The following is a 17,163-nucleotide window of genomic DNA, read 5'->3' as shown; positions in this document are numbered from 1 at the left end:
TGGCTGGGGAGAGAGACAGCCCTTGTTCTTGGTTACATCAATCTGGTATGGAGTTTTCATGTCAGTGAGTGGGGAAGAGGGAGAAAAGGGGTGTCTCGGTTCAAATACAGCAAACTCACTGTTCTTACTGAATTTTAGCAGATTTTCTTGAGTAAATGTTTCTTAATTTGTTCTATTTCCTCAAAACCATTTCCAGAGACTTAATTTTTTTTAAATAATTTCTACCAGTTTCACTGGTGCACAGGTCTGCAGTACTCCCTTGCTCTGTCATGCAGGAAGTCCCTCCTGTATGGCAATTATTAGCATTCCAGGGCAGCCAATTCCTATTTTCTCCACATTAAATGTTGTAGGATTTTGAAGCTAATTTCAGTAGTAACTTGATTATATTGTAACTGTGGAGATAAAATTGTTACGAAGGTATTTTAAGGTATATTCCAAAGATAAAGAGAAAAGTTTTATTAGATTTATCTATTATTCATTATCCTATCATTATTATATATTATTGAATGTTGTCTTTAGTTTTCTTCTAAATACAAGTATCTTTAGGTTAAATTGATCTTAACTATGTTTTATTTACAGGGACACATGGAAGGAGAGGTGTGGGGTTTGGCTACACATCCTTATCTGCCCATCTGTGCTACTGTAAGTGATGATAAGACCTTAAGAATATGGGATCTCTCTCCTAGTCATTGTATGTTGGCTGTCCGGAAACTTAAAAAGGGTAAGTGCCTCTCAGACTTGAGCATAGATCAAATTGTCACAATTATTTAACCCTCACAAATGTAAGAAAGCAATAGTAAATATATAAAAAAGACTTAAAATATTTATTCTATGTCTACTTGCTCATGATAGTATATGAAGAAAATTAATTCTACCCGGTCTTTGCATTATGGGACCTACTATGATCATGCCTACCCTGAGTCAGTTTTTAATATCATTTTGGAAAAAAGAATATAGGATGAAAACAGAAGCTAAGTTTTCTACCCTTTATGACTATGGATTATGTATAATTCAGAATCAGAAACCAGGAAGGCCTTAACTTAAAAAGGGGTAGCAGAGTTGAGAGAAGGATATTTTAGGATGAAACAGAACTGAGCACATTTCTAGGAGGTAAATGAGGCTACCCTATCAATATAGAGCGACAAGAGCTTCAATTGTTGGAACAAGACTGTTACTATTAACTTAGGCCAGATGAGGATATACAAATAGCTTCAAATTTCTTAGTAAGTGGTAGGGAATATTATTTTATAGCATGAGGATATTGTAGGAGGAGCTCTGGCTGAAAAAGTTGGGAATTGTGACTGAAAGAAATGTGATAGCTTAAGCAGATGAAAGTAAGAATTGCTAGCAATGTAAAGACCAAGTTGAAGTTAGGTAACATGTTATAATTCAATCAGTTGATTTATTTTTGCTTCCTTTTATTGACTTAAAAGTCAATAGAAGTCTGTTCTCTTTTTCTAGGGCTGTTGTTAAATATTTACCGTGTATGCTTAACTAAAAACCTGGAGTTAATCACAAGCTCCAGAACTCTAGAGCCCTAGTCACTGTCCTTCCCTTTTTTTTCATTCTTTTTTTTTTTGAGTTATTGATGTTCAGCATTTTCATTCTCTGGGCGGGTGTGTGTGTTGTATTCCTTTGTTTTTTTCTGAAAAACTGGAGAGAATTACCAGTGGTTTTGTACATGAGCTTTCGGTGTGAAGGGTTATAGTAAGATTTCAAAACCACAGTCACACCTTTTTGTGCACAGAAAACCACTGTGTCAAAAAATTCTTTCCTACCCAAGTCCATTGGAAGTCCTGACCAGTCAGATTTGGAACACACTTGTTTTTATTACCTATCAGATTTTCTTTCTTTTTTTAAATTGAAATATAATTGACATAGAACTTTACATTAGTTTCAGGTGCACAACATATTGATCCAATATTTTTGTAAATACTGTGAAATGATCACCATAATAACATCACTACACATACTTACAAATTTTTTTTTATTGTGAGAAGAACTTTTAAGATCTACTCTCTCAGCAGCTTCCAGGTATGCAATACTGTATTACTAACTGTAGTCACCATGCTGTACATTATACGTCTATGACTTCTTTACTTTATAGCTGGAAGTTTGTACCTCTTGACCCCCTTCACCCATTTGCCCACTCCCACCACTGGCAACCACCAGTCTGTTCTCTGTATCTTTGAGCTTTTTTTTTTTTAGATTCCATATATAAGTGGGATATAGTATTTCTCTTTCTCTGTTTGATTTATTTCACTTAACATAATGCCCTCAATGCCCATCCATGTTGTTGCAAATGGCAAGAGTTTATTCTTTTTTATGGCTGAGTAATCTTACAGTGTGTATGTATGCATATATATGTATATACATACAGACATATCTATACCACATTTTCTTTATCCATTCATCCATTCGTGGACACGTGGGTTGTTTCCATATCTTGGCTATTGTAAATAATGCTGCAGTGAACATGCGGGTTGATATACCTTTTGACTTAGTGTTTTTGTTTTCTTCGGATAAATACCCAGGCGTGTAATTTTTTGAGGATCTCTGTTTTTTTTAACCTCCCTTCAATTGGACATTATTATTGTTTCATGCAGTCAGTGTTTACTTAGATTTACCTATGCTTATGCATTTCTTTGTTCACCTTTTCTTCTTGTATCTCAAACTTTTTCTTTTGTCATTTTCTTCTAAAATACAGTTTTAGAATATCCATAGTAAGGACTTGTTGGAAATTCTCTCATCTTCCTCTGGATGAACCAGTGGCATATAAGAATAGGACAGTGGGAGTGGTCTGTTTTGGCAGCAGAAATATTTTATCACTGACATTGCAATTCTTTAAAAGCAAAAAAATTTTTATTCAGTTTTATTATTGTTGTTTTAAAATTTTTGATTGGCAATATATTGCCCCTCAGGGGGAACTGTTTCCACTGCCCTGCCCTTGGTATACTACTAGTCTGAACATGTTTTCATTTTTTACTCTCATTCTTGAATGCTAATTTAACTGCTTCTAGAGTTCTTGATTCAGAATTATTATTCCTATGGTTTCCATTGTTCTCTTTTACATCGTTCTACAGTTCTGAGGTTTAATAACATTGTGCATGTATGTGGTTTATTATTTATTTATTCATTTAGGATTTGTTGTGTTTCCTGAATCTTTGGACTTATGTCTTATATCAGACCAGAAAAATTGTCTACCAGTATTACTGGCTCCTTCTAGGAGTAGATCTTTATATTAGGTTGTAGAGAAAAGTCATGATTCTGTATTTTTGTTTTTAAATATTCTTCTATACTCACTTCATTTTTACTTCATCATCATTAATTCAAGAGGAAGACAAGTGGATTTTCATAACCTTAAAGGGACACATGTATGGTTCATAACCTTAAAGGGACATACTGGTTGACGTAATTATAACAAAATACTGAAGTCATAGTGGTTTAAATATTATAAAACACAGTTATCTCTTTCAAACATTCAGTAAGTAAATACTTTTCTTCAGAAAATGAACATGCAAGTATTATGGTCCTGAGGCTTAACATTTTGTAACTAAGTCATTATAGTTTTTTTTTAAAATTAATTTATTTTATTTATTTATCTTTGGCTGCGTTGGATCTTTGTTGCTACACGCGGGCTTTCTCTAGTTGTGGTGAGCGGGGGCTACTCTTCATTGTGGTACTCAGGCTTCTCATCGTGGTAGCTTCTCGTTGCAGAGCACGGGCTCAAGGTGCGTGGGCTTCAGTAGTTGCGGCACGTGGGCTCTAGAGCGCAGGCTCAGTAGTTGTGGCACACGGGCTTAGTTGCTCCGCGGCATGTGGGATCTTCCCGGACAAGGGCTCGAACCCGTGTCCCCTGTATTGGCAGGCGGATTCTTAACCATTGCGCCACCAGGGAAGCCCTAAGTCATTATAGTTAATATAAACTATCCTATGAAAATTTTGCCAAATAATCCAATTTTATGGTAACTAGTTATAGAATAACCAAAGTATAAATATACAACATGAATTAATGTCTGTATTCTTAATGTGTGTAAAGTCAGTATTTTCCAAATATTTGCCAGCCTTAGCACTTTTCTGTATAATGACATATTGGAAAATTCCTGTTAAAAACTCAATATTTGTGGCTTTAGCTTTTAACTATAATCAAACCTGAATTTTTTCCTCCACCCCCACCCCCCACTACCCTCTTGCAACCACTAATCTGTTCTCTGTATCAGTTCATGTACCTTTTGGCCATTTGTATGTCTTCTTTGAAAAAATGTCAATTCAGATCTTTTGCTCATTTTTAAATCAATGTGGTTTTTTTGCTGTTGAGTGCTATGAGTTCTTTATTTTGGATATTAGTCCCTTACCTGATATATGATTTGCAATTATTTTTCCAATTCAGTAGGTTGCCTTTTCATTTTGTTGATGGTTTTCTTTCCTGTGCAGAAGCTTTGTAGTTTGATGTAGTCCCACTTGTTTATTTTTGTTTTTGTTGTTCTTGCTTTTGCTGTCAGTCAAAAAATCATTGCCAAGATCTGTGTCAAGGAGCTTAACACCTAAGTTTTCCTCTAGGAGTTCTGTGGTTTCATATCTTATATTCAAGTCTTCAGTCCATATTGAGTTAATTTTTGTGTGTGGTGTAAGATAGTGGTCCAGTTTCATTCTTTTGCATGTGGCTGTTCTTGTTTCCCAGCACAATTTATTGAAGAAGCTCTCCTTTCCCCATTGTACATTCTTGATTTCTTTTGTAAGTTAATTGACCATATGCACGTGGGTTTATTTCTGGGCTCTCTATTCTGTTCCATTGATCTGTGCGTCTGTTTTTATGCCAATATCATGCTGTTTTGATTATTATGACTTTGTAATATAGTTTGAAATCAGGGAGTGCGACGCCTCCAATTTTGTTGTTCTTTCTCAAGATTGCTTTGGCTACTCGGGGTATTTTGTAGTGCCATACAAACTGTAAGATTATTAGTTCTGTATCTGAAAAATGCCAGTGGAATTTTGATAGGGATTACATCGAATCTCTAGATTGCTTAGGGTAGTGTAGATATTTTACTAATCCATGAGCATGGATTGTCACACACCTGTTGATAGACATTATAAATTTCCATAGGAATTGTGGGTTCAACTCTGTGCCTTCCAGGCCCTCAGCCTCTTTCTCCTCCAATGTAGTGTGTTTCAAAATAAGAAATCATCATCATACATATTTTTTTGTATTGTATATGTCAAACCAAACTGTCAACCAGTTATTTTATCTTTTACAGCAAAATTGCCTCACAGTCAATTAGTTATGTACCAAAAATGTTTGCAGCAAAATGTCTATGGCAAAGAAGCTTACAGCAAAAATACTTGATATGATTAGATATAATAGTGAGAAGAACCACTCCCCCCTCCATCTCTTGATTTCCAGACCCATGTATTCTGCCTGTGAGGTAAACAGCACCATATAATGGTCTATGCTGTGAAGCATATACCACATCCTGTAAGACAAAACTCTGGTCTTTCAGGATACTGTTTCCCAAAAGGTGCTATAAATTAGTTTTCAGTAAGCCATTCCATCATTCTGTTAGTAGCCCTCTGTGGGCGATGAGGGTATGTGATAAAACCTGTTAATTCCATGGGTATGAGCTGAATGCTGCATATCCTTCGCTCTGAAATGAGTTCCTTTATCAGAAACACAGAATTCGGTGATGGTGGATAAGGTATCCTGTGTGTCCACAGGTGGTGGTGCTAGCAGAAGCACTGTGAATAGGGAAGGTGAATCCAAAATTCATGTGTATTCCAGTGAGGATGACTCTTTGTCCCCTCCATAATGGAAGCGGTCCAGTGGAATCAGCGTGCCACCAGGTGTCTGGCTCGCTTCCCTGGGGAGTGGTGCCATATCAGAGGTTCAGTTGGTCTCCACTGTTAGCAGGTTGGACACTCAGCAGTAGTGGTAGCAAGATCAGCCTCTGTAAAGAAAAGTCCATGTTTTTTTAACCCAAGCATAGACTCTGTCCTTGCCACCTTTGGCTCACTAAGCAAGTGCTAGCTGGCTAGGAAAAGAGGCTGCCTGATGTCCATAGAGCATATTATTTTGTCTGTCTGATTATTGAGAGCCTCCTCTGCAGTGGATGCCCTTATTGGGCTTTCCCTAGGCCACAGAAATCTTCACAGCCTATGCCCTTTCTAAGAGTTTTACGCACAAATCTATTTTCTAGATTTCCTTGTCTCTGATCTTCCAATCCTGTTTCTTCCATCCCTAACTGTTCATTCAAATAGTTAACAGTGGCTAATGAATCAGTGTAAATCTGTCTATCTAGTTGTCTCTCACTACAAAAGTGGTAAACCAGATGTGCTGCTTGAAGGGCTGCCCGCTGGGAAGTTTTACTTTTACTGCTGCCCTTCAGGGTCACCCCTGAGTGGGGCTATGATGCTTTCAGGCAGGTACCAACATATTGTGTAGGAACATCTGTAAGTCTGGCTCAAATTTTTTCTTCCTCAGTCAGCTGATCATAATGAACACCTATGAGGCCATAGGTGTAGACTGAGAGAGAGAAGAGGCCTTGCACTATAGGATTTATTGCTGAAGGATTCTGAGCCACCTGTTCATATAAATTACTTGTAACTTCCAGATTTCTCTAAGCCTGGTATTTTCTACTCTGTGTCCAGTTGATGATAGATTGCTGTTGTGCACACCCAGTCAGTGGCTAGGTTGGTCATGTAACTTTCAGTTCATGAAAGGAAGCTCAGGACATACAGTCACCTGATATCCCATAGTTAGGCATTTACTTACTGTCTAATAAGACCTAGTAGCAATCCAGAAACTACTTCTCAAAAGGAAAATAGCTATCTGTAAAGGAGGGCATGGAATTTCTCCCAGTCCGAAGTATGCTTCTTTGGTAGCTTTCCATAGGCTCCATACAGCATCCCTATTTACCACAGACACTTGGAGTATCATTGAATCTGCTTGATCATAAGACCAAAGTGGAAGATCAGCTTGCCTTCTTTTGTTCTGGTCCCCACTGGAAGTTTATAAGTGGCTTGATAGATGGAGAGAGCAGCTCACTCAAATGTGGTATGTGTTGCTTCCCAAAAGGCCTACCAAGCATTCTGCTCCTTTTGTTCGTGGTAGGTGATGGGAGGTGTAGCAACTTGTCTTTCAGTTGGAGGGAATGTCTTGACATATTCCAGATCATTGGATCCCCAGAAATTTCACTGAGGTGGCAGGGTTCCTGCATTTTTGTGGGAATTATCTGCCACTGTCTTGATTCACTTCTGTCTTACTAAGGCATCTAAAGTATTATGCTTGTTGCTTCCTGCTTCCCAGATCCATTCAGCATAATGTCATCAATGTAGTGGACCATTGAGATGTTTTATGGAATGTCAAGATGATCAGGATCTCTGTGGACTGTATTATGGCAAAGAACAGGAGAGTTGAAATAGCCCTGAGGCAAGGATTTGAAGGTGTCCACAGATACAAGCCAGGTAAAAGCAAACTGCTTCTGGTGGTCTTTACAAATTGGTATGGAGATAAAAGCATTAACCAGGGCAATAGCTGCAGCGAAATGCTAGGGACTGTGTTAATCTGTTCTAGTAAAGGTCTGGAAGAGTAGCTTCAATTGGAATCATAACCTGATTAAATTTATTATCCAGAGTTATTAGCTAAAATCCATCTTATTTCAGCACAGACCAAACAAGCAAAGATGATGTGATAGGTATTCTTACCCCTGCATATTTCACATCCTTGGTAATGTCACTGATTTTTGCAATTCTCAGGCTTATTGTTTTGTTTCTGGTTGTCTTAGTAGAGAGAGGAATTTCCAGGGGTTTTTACTTAGTTCTTCCTGTTGTAATAACCCTTACCCCATGGATCACAGAGCCAGCCGTAGAGCATTCTACAACTTGCCAAGTATATCTATTCAAATTCAGGAATTGGGTGGAGTCCACAGACCACCTGGGTCCACTATGATTCAAAATTGGACTTAGATTCCATCTGTCACATGATCACCATAAGGCCCCACTTCTACTGCTTGTACAACAGCAGCTTTTAGTGTTCTTAAGAACTAGTGTCAGTTCAGAGCCCATGTCTAGTAATTCCTGAAAGTTTGGATCTTTCCTTTCCTTCAGTTCACAGTAATTCTACTAAGTGGCCACAGATCCTTGGAGAAAGATTTATGTTATACACTTGTGACAGTGCTACAGGGTTCTTCCTCATTGGAACTTGGCCTTCCTTCAATCAGGGGGCTCTGAGTATATGAATTGGCTTAGGTCTGAAAACTGGTTGAGAAACTGTGACTCTCCATTGTGGTGATTTAAGTCAGGTGTTTTAGCCACCAGGTCTGGAGTTTTTCCTACTTATAGATCAAACACTAATCTAGTAAGTTACTTATTTCGTTCCTGGAGACACCATGATTAATTAGCCACTAACAGAAATCTCCACAGGCCAACATATTCTGATCATTAGTACATCCCTGCTGCCCTTTTTGGTAAAAGAATCTACCTTGTTTTTGTTGGTTAAGTGCTGCTGCTTGACCTCTGCTTCTCCAGGATTATCTTTTGAATCAGGGAGCCCATATTAATGGTGACATTTCCCATTCCTGACCTATATGGGAGGACAGTCACAGAGCTTTTCAGTGATGCAGGTGCTGCCCTTACTTAATGTATTTCTCAATGCTTTCATGAAGGGACTATTTTCTAGACTTTTTCAGGGGATGTAATTGATGGGAGGGTATGCAGTTTGCATGTGAAAAATCTACTCCAACGTTCTTACCTCCCTAGGGTTTTGGATTTCTTCCTGTATATCAGAGGTCAGCCCATACATCAACTCCAGCCCACCTCCTGAATTTATAAATCAGGTTTTATCAGAACACAGCCATGCTCATTCTTTCATGTGTTGTCTAGGTCTGCTATTGCACTACAGTAGCAGAGTTGAGTAGTCTGCAAAGCTGAAAATATTTGCCCTCTGGTCCTTTAAGAAGTTTGCCAACCTCTGCCTTAGGGCATGCTGAGACTTGATCCGAGTTAGGGGTCTAGTGACAGCAAAGGAATGATTGTGATGGTTCTTCAGAAGGTTAAGCATCCTCTGCAAGACATCTGTTTCAGAAGGTGAGTCTTCTCAGACACTGGAGAGGAAGCTATTTGCATTGGCCAGTGAAACTCCAAATAACTCAGAGGTGCAAGATTCTCAGTTTTGTCTGAGTCCAGCCAGATGCTCCCACTCCACGGTTAAGGGTTCTCTTCCCAATCAGCGGCCTAACTTTCACACAAGAAAACTTGGTGAGTCTGTGAATTCACTTGACATTTTCATTGACATTTTCAGCAGTATCAGCCCTGTCAGAAATTCTTTTAGGTTTGTCATGGAAGTTCTCTACTCAGACCATGACTCGTGCTGAGAGTTTAAAGAACCTGGGCTTGTTACTTCTTTCTGTAAATGCTCTGTGTATTCAGTGTAATCTTTTGTACAAACACAGAACTTGTGGTCACCATTATTGTTGTAATGGTCAAGGGCAGCAGCCTCTTGGACTCCCAAGGCACTCAACTTCAATGGATACTTCACAATCAACCACAGGAGATAGCTTAGTTCATTGTTATGCCAGTGCATACCTTGGATTGCTAGCATCCCATTTCCCATTGGCAAGGGCTCAGCACTATGCTCAAGCCCAAAGAAAGGCATGACTAAACCAGTTCTGCAAATCCCATCTTTAATGGTCTGTCTCCTGTGACCACTTCAGTACCAGTTCTGTATCAATCAGAGACAGAAACCACCCCAGTAATTTGAACAGGGAAAATTTAATATGGAGTGTTAGCTAATGAAAGGTGATTTAACTACTAAAAGCTGTGAAAGAGGATTCTAAGGGGTGTAGAGGTAGCAGATGCAGAAAGCAGCTTCCACCCATAGGGCTAGTGGACAGAGATGAAGGAATGAACTTACAGGGCGGACCCTCCCCTCTTCCCCCAGGCTGAGATTCAGATCTCTTTGGAGGGGGCGTAGGTGCCTCAGGAACATACAACCTGCCAGTGGAAAAGAAACTTGCCAGAGGGCTGATCTAGGAGATCTGCTGTGATGGCAGAGAAACCCCCCTGTTCCCCCCAGTTCCTGTCCCCTAATTGATCCACTGGTTACAGCACAACAGAAGGAAGGAAAGTCCCTTCCTTCTTCTTTGGCCTTGCAGGAACCCTCCAGCACCCTCTACTGGCCAAAACCAAGTCAACTGGCAATGGAAAAATGTCTATAGGGTCCTGCTCCAGTAATCATATAGCAGGAAAAAGAAGGGTGAATTTGGAGCTGAGAGGCAATAAATTAATATCAGGCCTTCTCCAGTTTCATGGCTATAACTACTATCTGTGTGCTACTACCTCCCTTATGTATATCTCTAGCCTGTATATATCTTTTCCCTTGAACTCCAGAGAAGTATTAATGTATCAAACTGGCTCTTTGATGTCTTCATTTGAATTTCTCACAGGCGTTCATAACAGGTACAAACACTTGTACCTCCCCTAGTTTTTCCCATCTCAGCAAATGACATCATCAATCAAACGAAAAAATAGCCTCTACTTTTCTCTTTTTTCCTACTTTACTCCCAGTTGGTCAAGGTCCTGCCATCTCTTTCTTCAAAATATATACAAATCCTACCATTTCTCACTACCTCCACTGCTGCTACCCTGCTTCAGGTCACCATCATCTCTTGACTCTTAAATATCAGAAATCACATCCTAGATTTCTAATGTATGCTTGATAATTACATGACTGCTTATTCTCAATTCATTCTATAACTTTTCATTCTATAACAGGTGTACCCTATCCCTCCCACTCCAAACTTTATGCAAGACTCCAAAAGCCTTAGGGCTTTGAATATGCCTGCTACATCCCTTGCCATCAAGTTAAGCCCATTTTTTGTGTTTGCCAATACAGCATTCACCCTTATTTTTTTTAAATTAGTAATTCTAACATCACTGTTTCTTCATGTATAGTTTTGAAACATGTATAGATCTTCCAAGCTTAAATTGATAATTGCCTATTGTCAGATTTTTTTTTAATTTGAAAGCGTTTTTATAAAGATGGCCTTATTTCTTAAATTTCTGATTTGTTGGATAGAAACAACTAAGGTAGCAAACTCCTCGAACAACAACCACATTTCCACATGTATCATTGACTTTTTATGTTAGTCAAAATCTCTCATTCTTTTCATCAGCTTAATTCCTTTTAAGGTAAATATCAGTACTCACTTTTGTTACATTCAGAGAAGGAAATGGTTTGTATTAACTAATGCTTGGAATGCCATACCACTGATCTCAATAGAAAACTTTATTATCTGCATCTTTCTTTCTTTCTAATATTGATTAGAAGCCATAATAAATATAGGAATCCTCTTTGAAATTAAAGTTTCCTTAAGCATATACTTTTTTCTTTAATAAAAGAAAATTACCTGATACATGCTCTCTTTCTCTTTTAGGTGGGAGATGTTGCTGTTTTTCTCCTGATGGTAAAACTTTAGCTGTAGGTCTCAATGATGGAAGTTTCTTAATGGCAAATGCAGATACTCTGGAGGATCTTGTATCTTTCCACCACAGAAAAGACATTATTTCAGATATTCGATTTTCACCAGGTAAGATTTCATTGAAATCATATTTGATTATTAACTTGAGTATGGCAATGAATGTATCAATGTGTGATTTTTATTAACTGTTATTTTATCTCAGAATTTTAGTTTTTTACTAGAAGAGGCAGTATAGTGAGAGGTAAAAGCCCTATATTAGATCAGTGGCAAAATATCTGGCTTAGTGCCAATTCTGTCCCTGAATTTTCTGTGTGACTTGGACCAAGGCATTTCTTTGAGCTTCATTTTCCTCATTTGTAATATAAGACGGATTGAATAACTGTTTTCATTATATTCTTAATGCTTTTGAAATTACATTAATTTTGCTCCTTCAATTTCCATATATTCATTACCAATGACAAAACCTACTATAATACAGGATTACTAATGTTAAGGCAAAATTTACTTATGTTGGCTTACTTATATTTTTTCTAAATTTAGAGATTTTCTTTATTTTTCAGTTAAATGCAAAGAATATGAAAATTACTTTGTATATAATTTTTGATATTTTCTTTCCACTGAAATACCTCACTACATTAAAATTTTATTTCATTGTGTTAATTATAATATACATGAATATGTTACCATTTGTCGTTTGACTCATATGTCTTGTTATAACTTAGGAAACACCTAAGAGTTCCTCCAAAAAAAAAATTAAGAAAATTGACTCTAGTTGTAGAGTGTAAAAAATATTTCTAAGGGTAGAAAATTTCAAGCAAATATGTTTCTATTACAGGTTCTGGGAAATATCTTGCTGTAGCATCACATGATAGCTTTATAGATATATACAACGTAATGAGTAGTAAACGAGTAGGAACATGCAAAGGCGCTACCAGTTACATAACCCATATTGATTGGGATGTTAGAGGTAAGACTCTAAATAACTTACTATTTGATAAACGTTTCATTTGATTTAGTATAGCTATTTTAGAGAAACAAGTAATTCAACAGATGAGTTCAAAAGCATTGTGAAAAACAAACGTTATTCTCAAAATGATTTCCACTGCTTTATTTCACACCTAAAGATGAATGCTGTGAGTTTAGACTTTTCAATACTTCTTCTAATGTAATTCAAATGATAGTACAGTAAGTGATAAATTCTTTAATTTGTAAAGTAGTTTAAATATTGTACAAATTATTTTTAGTCATTTGTCCTAGTTTTGTCAGATAAGCTTGATATAAATAGTAACTGAAATTTTGGAAAATAGTTATGTTAATGAGGATTTTTTTTTAATAACAGTATTTGCCCCCGCTTTTTTTTTGGCCTCGCCCCACGGCTTGCGGGATCTCAATTCCCCAACCAGGGATTGAACCCAGGCCACAGCAGTGAAAGCCTGGAATCCTAACCACTAGACCACCAGGGAACTCCCAGTTTTAATGTAATTTCCCCAGCATTCAATAAAATACATTCCCTAAAATTGTCATAGTTGTATAACATACAGAATTTAATGAGTATCTGTTTTTTAGCAGAATGCGTGGCATATGGCAGTGTTTAATAATTTAGATAAATGCTAAATATTTTAAATGCTCCATTTTAGGAATTTTTGTTTCAGATAGTCACCTATATAAATCTAGTATTGTAAATTAAAGTTTTTCCAAAAATAGTTTAACAAAATACTCTTTAAAAAAAGGTTTCAAATTTTATTTCTAGGATTTTTACAAGTAGGAATATGCAAAGGCACTACCAATTACATAACCCATATTCATTGGGATGTATAACAACAGAAATAGTTCACATATATACACACATACACAAATTAAGCCATTTATGAATTTAATTATGTTATTATATATATATATGGTTGACTGCAGAGGAAAATGGTTTTTATGTTTAAGCTTAATTTTTCCCATGAAAGTAAAACATCATACTAACTGTATATGTATTTATATTTTATATATGTGTATATTTTAAAATTTTTTTTTAAGGAAAGCTTTTACAGGTCAACACTGGTGCTAAAGAACAGTTATTCTTTGAAGCTCCCAGAGGGAAAAAACAAACCATCCCCAGTGGAGAGGTAGGAAGATAGTAGTGCTTGTAATGTTGATATGACTAAAGGTGGTTAGAAAGCTGATGCCTATCTGGGTAAAGGAAGAGATTCTATATTAAGAAAAGGAATAAATTGCTTGCTTGTATGTCTAGCTCTTCTCTAATTACTTTCCTCAAAGGATAAGAAGCATGCAATAGCATGTAAAAGACATGCCATCTAAGATTGGAGTACTGCATGTCTGTCAAATCTTTTGGAACCTGTGTGCCCAAGATGCTTATTGGCAAATTCCTGTTTAAGGGGGGAAAAAAAAAGAAAAAAATGTGTTTGGTTTTGTGGCTGACAATATTAGCAAAATTTTTTGACATGGTCAAGGAAGAGAAGCTAAACAAATATAACATGAAAGTAGCTTAATCAGGAGAGGGACTGTAAGTAAAATTCTTAATTTCCAGTAATGATTTATTGGAAAATATGCTTATAAACTATTAGTAGAAGTTTAGACATGAAGTGTAGGAATAAATTTCTTGATTATTCTAAAAGCAGAAAAAGTCTTACAGATTATCACTGTACGTTCCGCATCTAGAACACACAGTGGATATATAATAAATACATCTTGAATAATGTTATGTTAAAATTTTTCTGTAGGAACTAGTGGACTTTGGAAGGTACAAAACCAAGACAGCTAATAATTTGTTTAACTGTTTTTATTAAAATTTTAATTTTACTTGTGACATATATAATTACAAAGAAAAATATTCAGATTTTTTGTTGTTAATTTTTTAGGGTTAGATGTTATAACCTTAGAGCATTTTTTTTTTTCTTTTTTAGGTAGAAAAAATTGGTTGGGCATCATGGACAAGTGTGCTTGGTTTATGTTGTGAGGGAATTTGGCCAGTAATTGGAGAAGTCACAGATGTAACTGCCTCTTGCCTCACCAGTGACAAAACAGTCCTAGCTACTGGGGATGATTTGGGATTTGTGAAGTTATTTAGATATCCTGCTAAAGTATGTGTTTTTCTTTAATTCTCCTAATGATCATAATTATAAAAATGGTTAAGGTAATGCCCTTTCACAGCATTTCTTTTTGTAATATGAATATTACACATGGAATACGTAATATAATATGAAAGGTTCAGAATTACGTTTCCTATTCTTGACATCATATTTATAGCTTTTATATAGAAGTAGTATTATAATTTATGATCCTATGCCTTAAGTTATATATTATATTGTACAGTTTCTCAGTATTGAGTAGTATCCATAGCCCTTTTAGAAGAAACATTCTTTTAGCCCTAATATTAAATAATTTTAGTATTCTTTTGATTAAATATATACCATTAACAGTAAATATAAACTTTTGATATTTACAGCTTTAACATTTAAAATGTTCTAACAAATTAAATACAAAATACTATAAATTACACTACCTATAAAATCAAAATAACTTTGGTTTAATGTGATGAGTGATGTTATTTTCCTAAAACTAAACTGTAGAGATTCTTTGGAATGTGCATGCCCATGCTACTGTGCGCTGTGTGATGACTAAATTCTTTTATTGCTTTCCTTTATTCAAACTATTGGGAAACATTAGGCTTTCACTTAGCACAAAAATAAAATTCATATATCAAGTATAGATGCATTTATTTCTTAATTGTCACAAATTCAGATATATGTTGTAATCTAGCATCAACATGAATATAAATATAAATTTGAAATATGGCACTGAAATCATGATATTCAGTGCATGGTGGTCTTAATTAACTGCTCATATGAATATTTTTAGATCAACATCGAAATGAAAACACAAGTTTAAAAATCACCGTAGAGAACTCAGGCACCCAAGAAAATATTTCACAAATCCTTGTTTTAGATACACTTAAGTAGTAGTACCTTCTTGATAAGAATGTGTTCCAATAAAACATTTATTAGTCAGAAACTTCATTCTCAATATTCTAGATGGTATAGGAACCTTAAAAATATGTTCTAGGATATTGGTCTGCAGATTCCTTCTTCACCTTACTGTAGCAAGAACCACAAAATCTTAGGGAAGCTACCTTCTTACAGTGTTTTGATGACAGATTCCCCTTCTATTTCAGCTAATTTTTATTAAGAGTCTTCATTTCCAAAGAATTCACTGATTTAGCTATTACTGTGTTTTGTATATTTAAGACATTTCTTATTTTAACACCCTTGAAAAGATGTCCATCTAAAACCTGCTTATGATATGTTGATCTGAAATTTACTTATGAAATTTGGTAATGCTAGTGTTTAGATTTAAAAGTTGCCAGTATCTGTAACTTGGATTTTTCTTTATATTTACAAGAAAAATACATTCCTATGTGTAACACCTGCTTATAAACAAAAACACTAATGAACTATGATGAAAGATATTTACATGGGTATACACCAAAATGTTTGCTAATTACTTTTTGTTAATATGGCCGTGCTGTATGTACATAGGCATTTATATCCTGATTTTCCCAGTTATTGTGTCTATTTCCAACAATATGTCTGCATAGCCATTGTTTTAACAGATGTGTACTATTCCAAAGATATCCACTGTAATTAACTGTTGCTCTATTGAATATTTAAGGTATTTAAAATGTTTCACTGCTATAAGTAAATACTGTGGCAACTACTTTTTGCCCAGAAAATGTCTTAGTATAGATCTCTTAAAGTGGGATGGGTGAGACAAAGGTCAGCATTTTCATGCTTTCAATGTAGAATGCCAAGTTGATTTCCAAAAAAGTTATGCCCATAGTACTAGCAATGTGCAAAACTACTAGTTTTATCCTGTCCTTGTCAGGTTTGGGAATTGTTATTTTTTATTTCAGTGAGTTTCAGTATTTTCTCTTTTTTTTTTTACAAGGTGCCTTTGTAATGATTAATTTCCAATCATAGATTAAGAAAGAAATTCAAAATTATAACAATGTTTTCAAGTAATAAAATTTCTCAGAAAGATTTTTTGAATTTTTTTTTACCTTTAGGGAAAATTTGGAAAGTTTAAGAGATATGTGGCCCATAGTACACATGTCACAAATGTGCGCTGGACTTTTGATGACAGCATGTTGGTTACCTTAGGAGGTACAGATATGTCTTTAATGGTTTGGACAAATGAAATGGAGGGCTATCGAGAAAAAAGGCCTTGTGATAGTGAAGAATCTGATATAGATTCTGAAGAAGATGGGGGTATGTCGTTCTAAAATATTTTAGTTTAACAAAAACATAGAAAAAATTTAGCACAACTGATTTAAACTGTGGAAGTTAAATAAGTAATAATAATGCTTGAATAATTGTGGTTTTAGTCCTTTCGGTCTATTTAACAACAGAATTGGTTTTGTGAATCAAAAACAACAGGCTGTCATACACTAATAACTTAGATATTCTTCATTTACCAATGAATGATAATCATACTTTAAATTAGTACTGTTAAAATAAATTTATAGCATTAAGCCTCATACTTTAAAATAATTTTGTTTTTTTCCTAATATACCAGTAATACCAGCTCATTACAGAAAAATTAGAAAGTATGTTTTGCAATAAAAAATAAACACAGCATCCATAATTTGACCACTTGGAGGTAACCTCTGTTTAACATTTGGGGTATA

The 17,163-nt window shown here is 35.7% G+C and overlaps 1 protein-coding gene across 1 annotated transcript in view; it reads left to right on the top strand.

The window, feature by feature from the left end:
• Positions 1-17,163, top strand: part of EML5 (EMAP like 5) — a 167,900-nt gene that overhangs the window by 103,490 nt on the left and 47,247 nt on the right. The window contains exons 21-26 of the mRNA XM_057542111.1: positions 580-721; positions 11,427-11,579; positions 12,307-12,438; positions 13,497-13,585; positions 14,384-14,560; positions 16,543-16,744. Of these exons, the coding sequence (XP_057398094.1) occupies positions 580-721; positions 11,427-11,579; positions 12,307-12,438; positions 13,497-13,585; positions 14,384-14,560; positions 16,543-16,744 (895 nt within the window). The remainder of the gene's footprint in view (positions 1-579; positions 722-11,426; positions 11,580-12,306; positions 12,439-13,496; positions 13,586-14,383; positions 14,561-16,542; positions 16,745-17,163) is intronic.

This window comes from Balaenoptera acutorostrata, chromosome 3 (assembly GCF_949987535.1).
Source record: "Balaenoptera acutorostrata chromosome 3, mBalAcu1.1, whole genome shotgun sequence".
Classification (NCBI taxonomy): domain Eukaryota; kingdom Metazoa; phylum Chordata; class Mammalia; order Artiodactyla; family Balaenopteridae; genus Balaenoptera; species Balaenoptera acutorostrata.
Note: the sequence above shows the minus strand (reverse complement) of the source record. Positions and strands in the feature narration are given on the sequence as shown.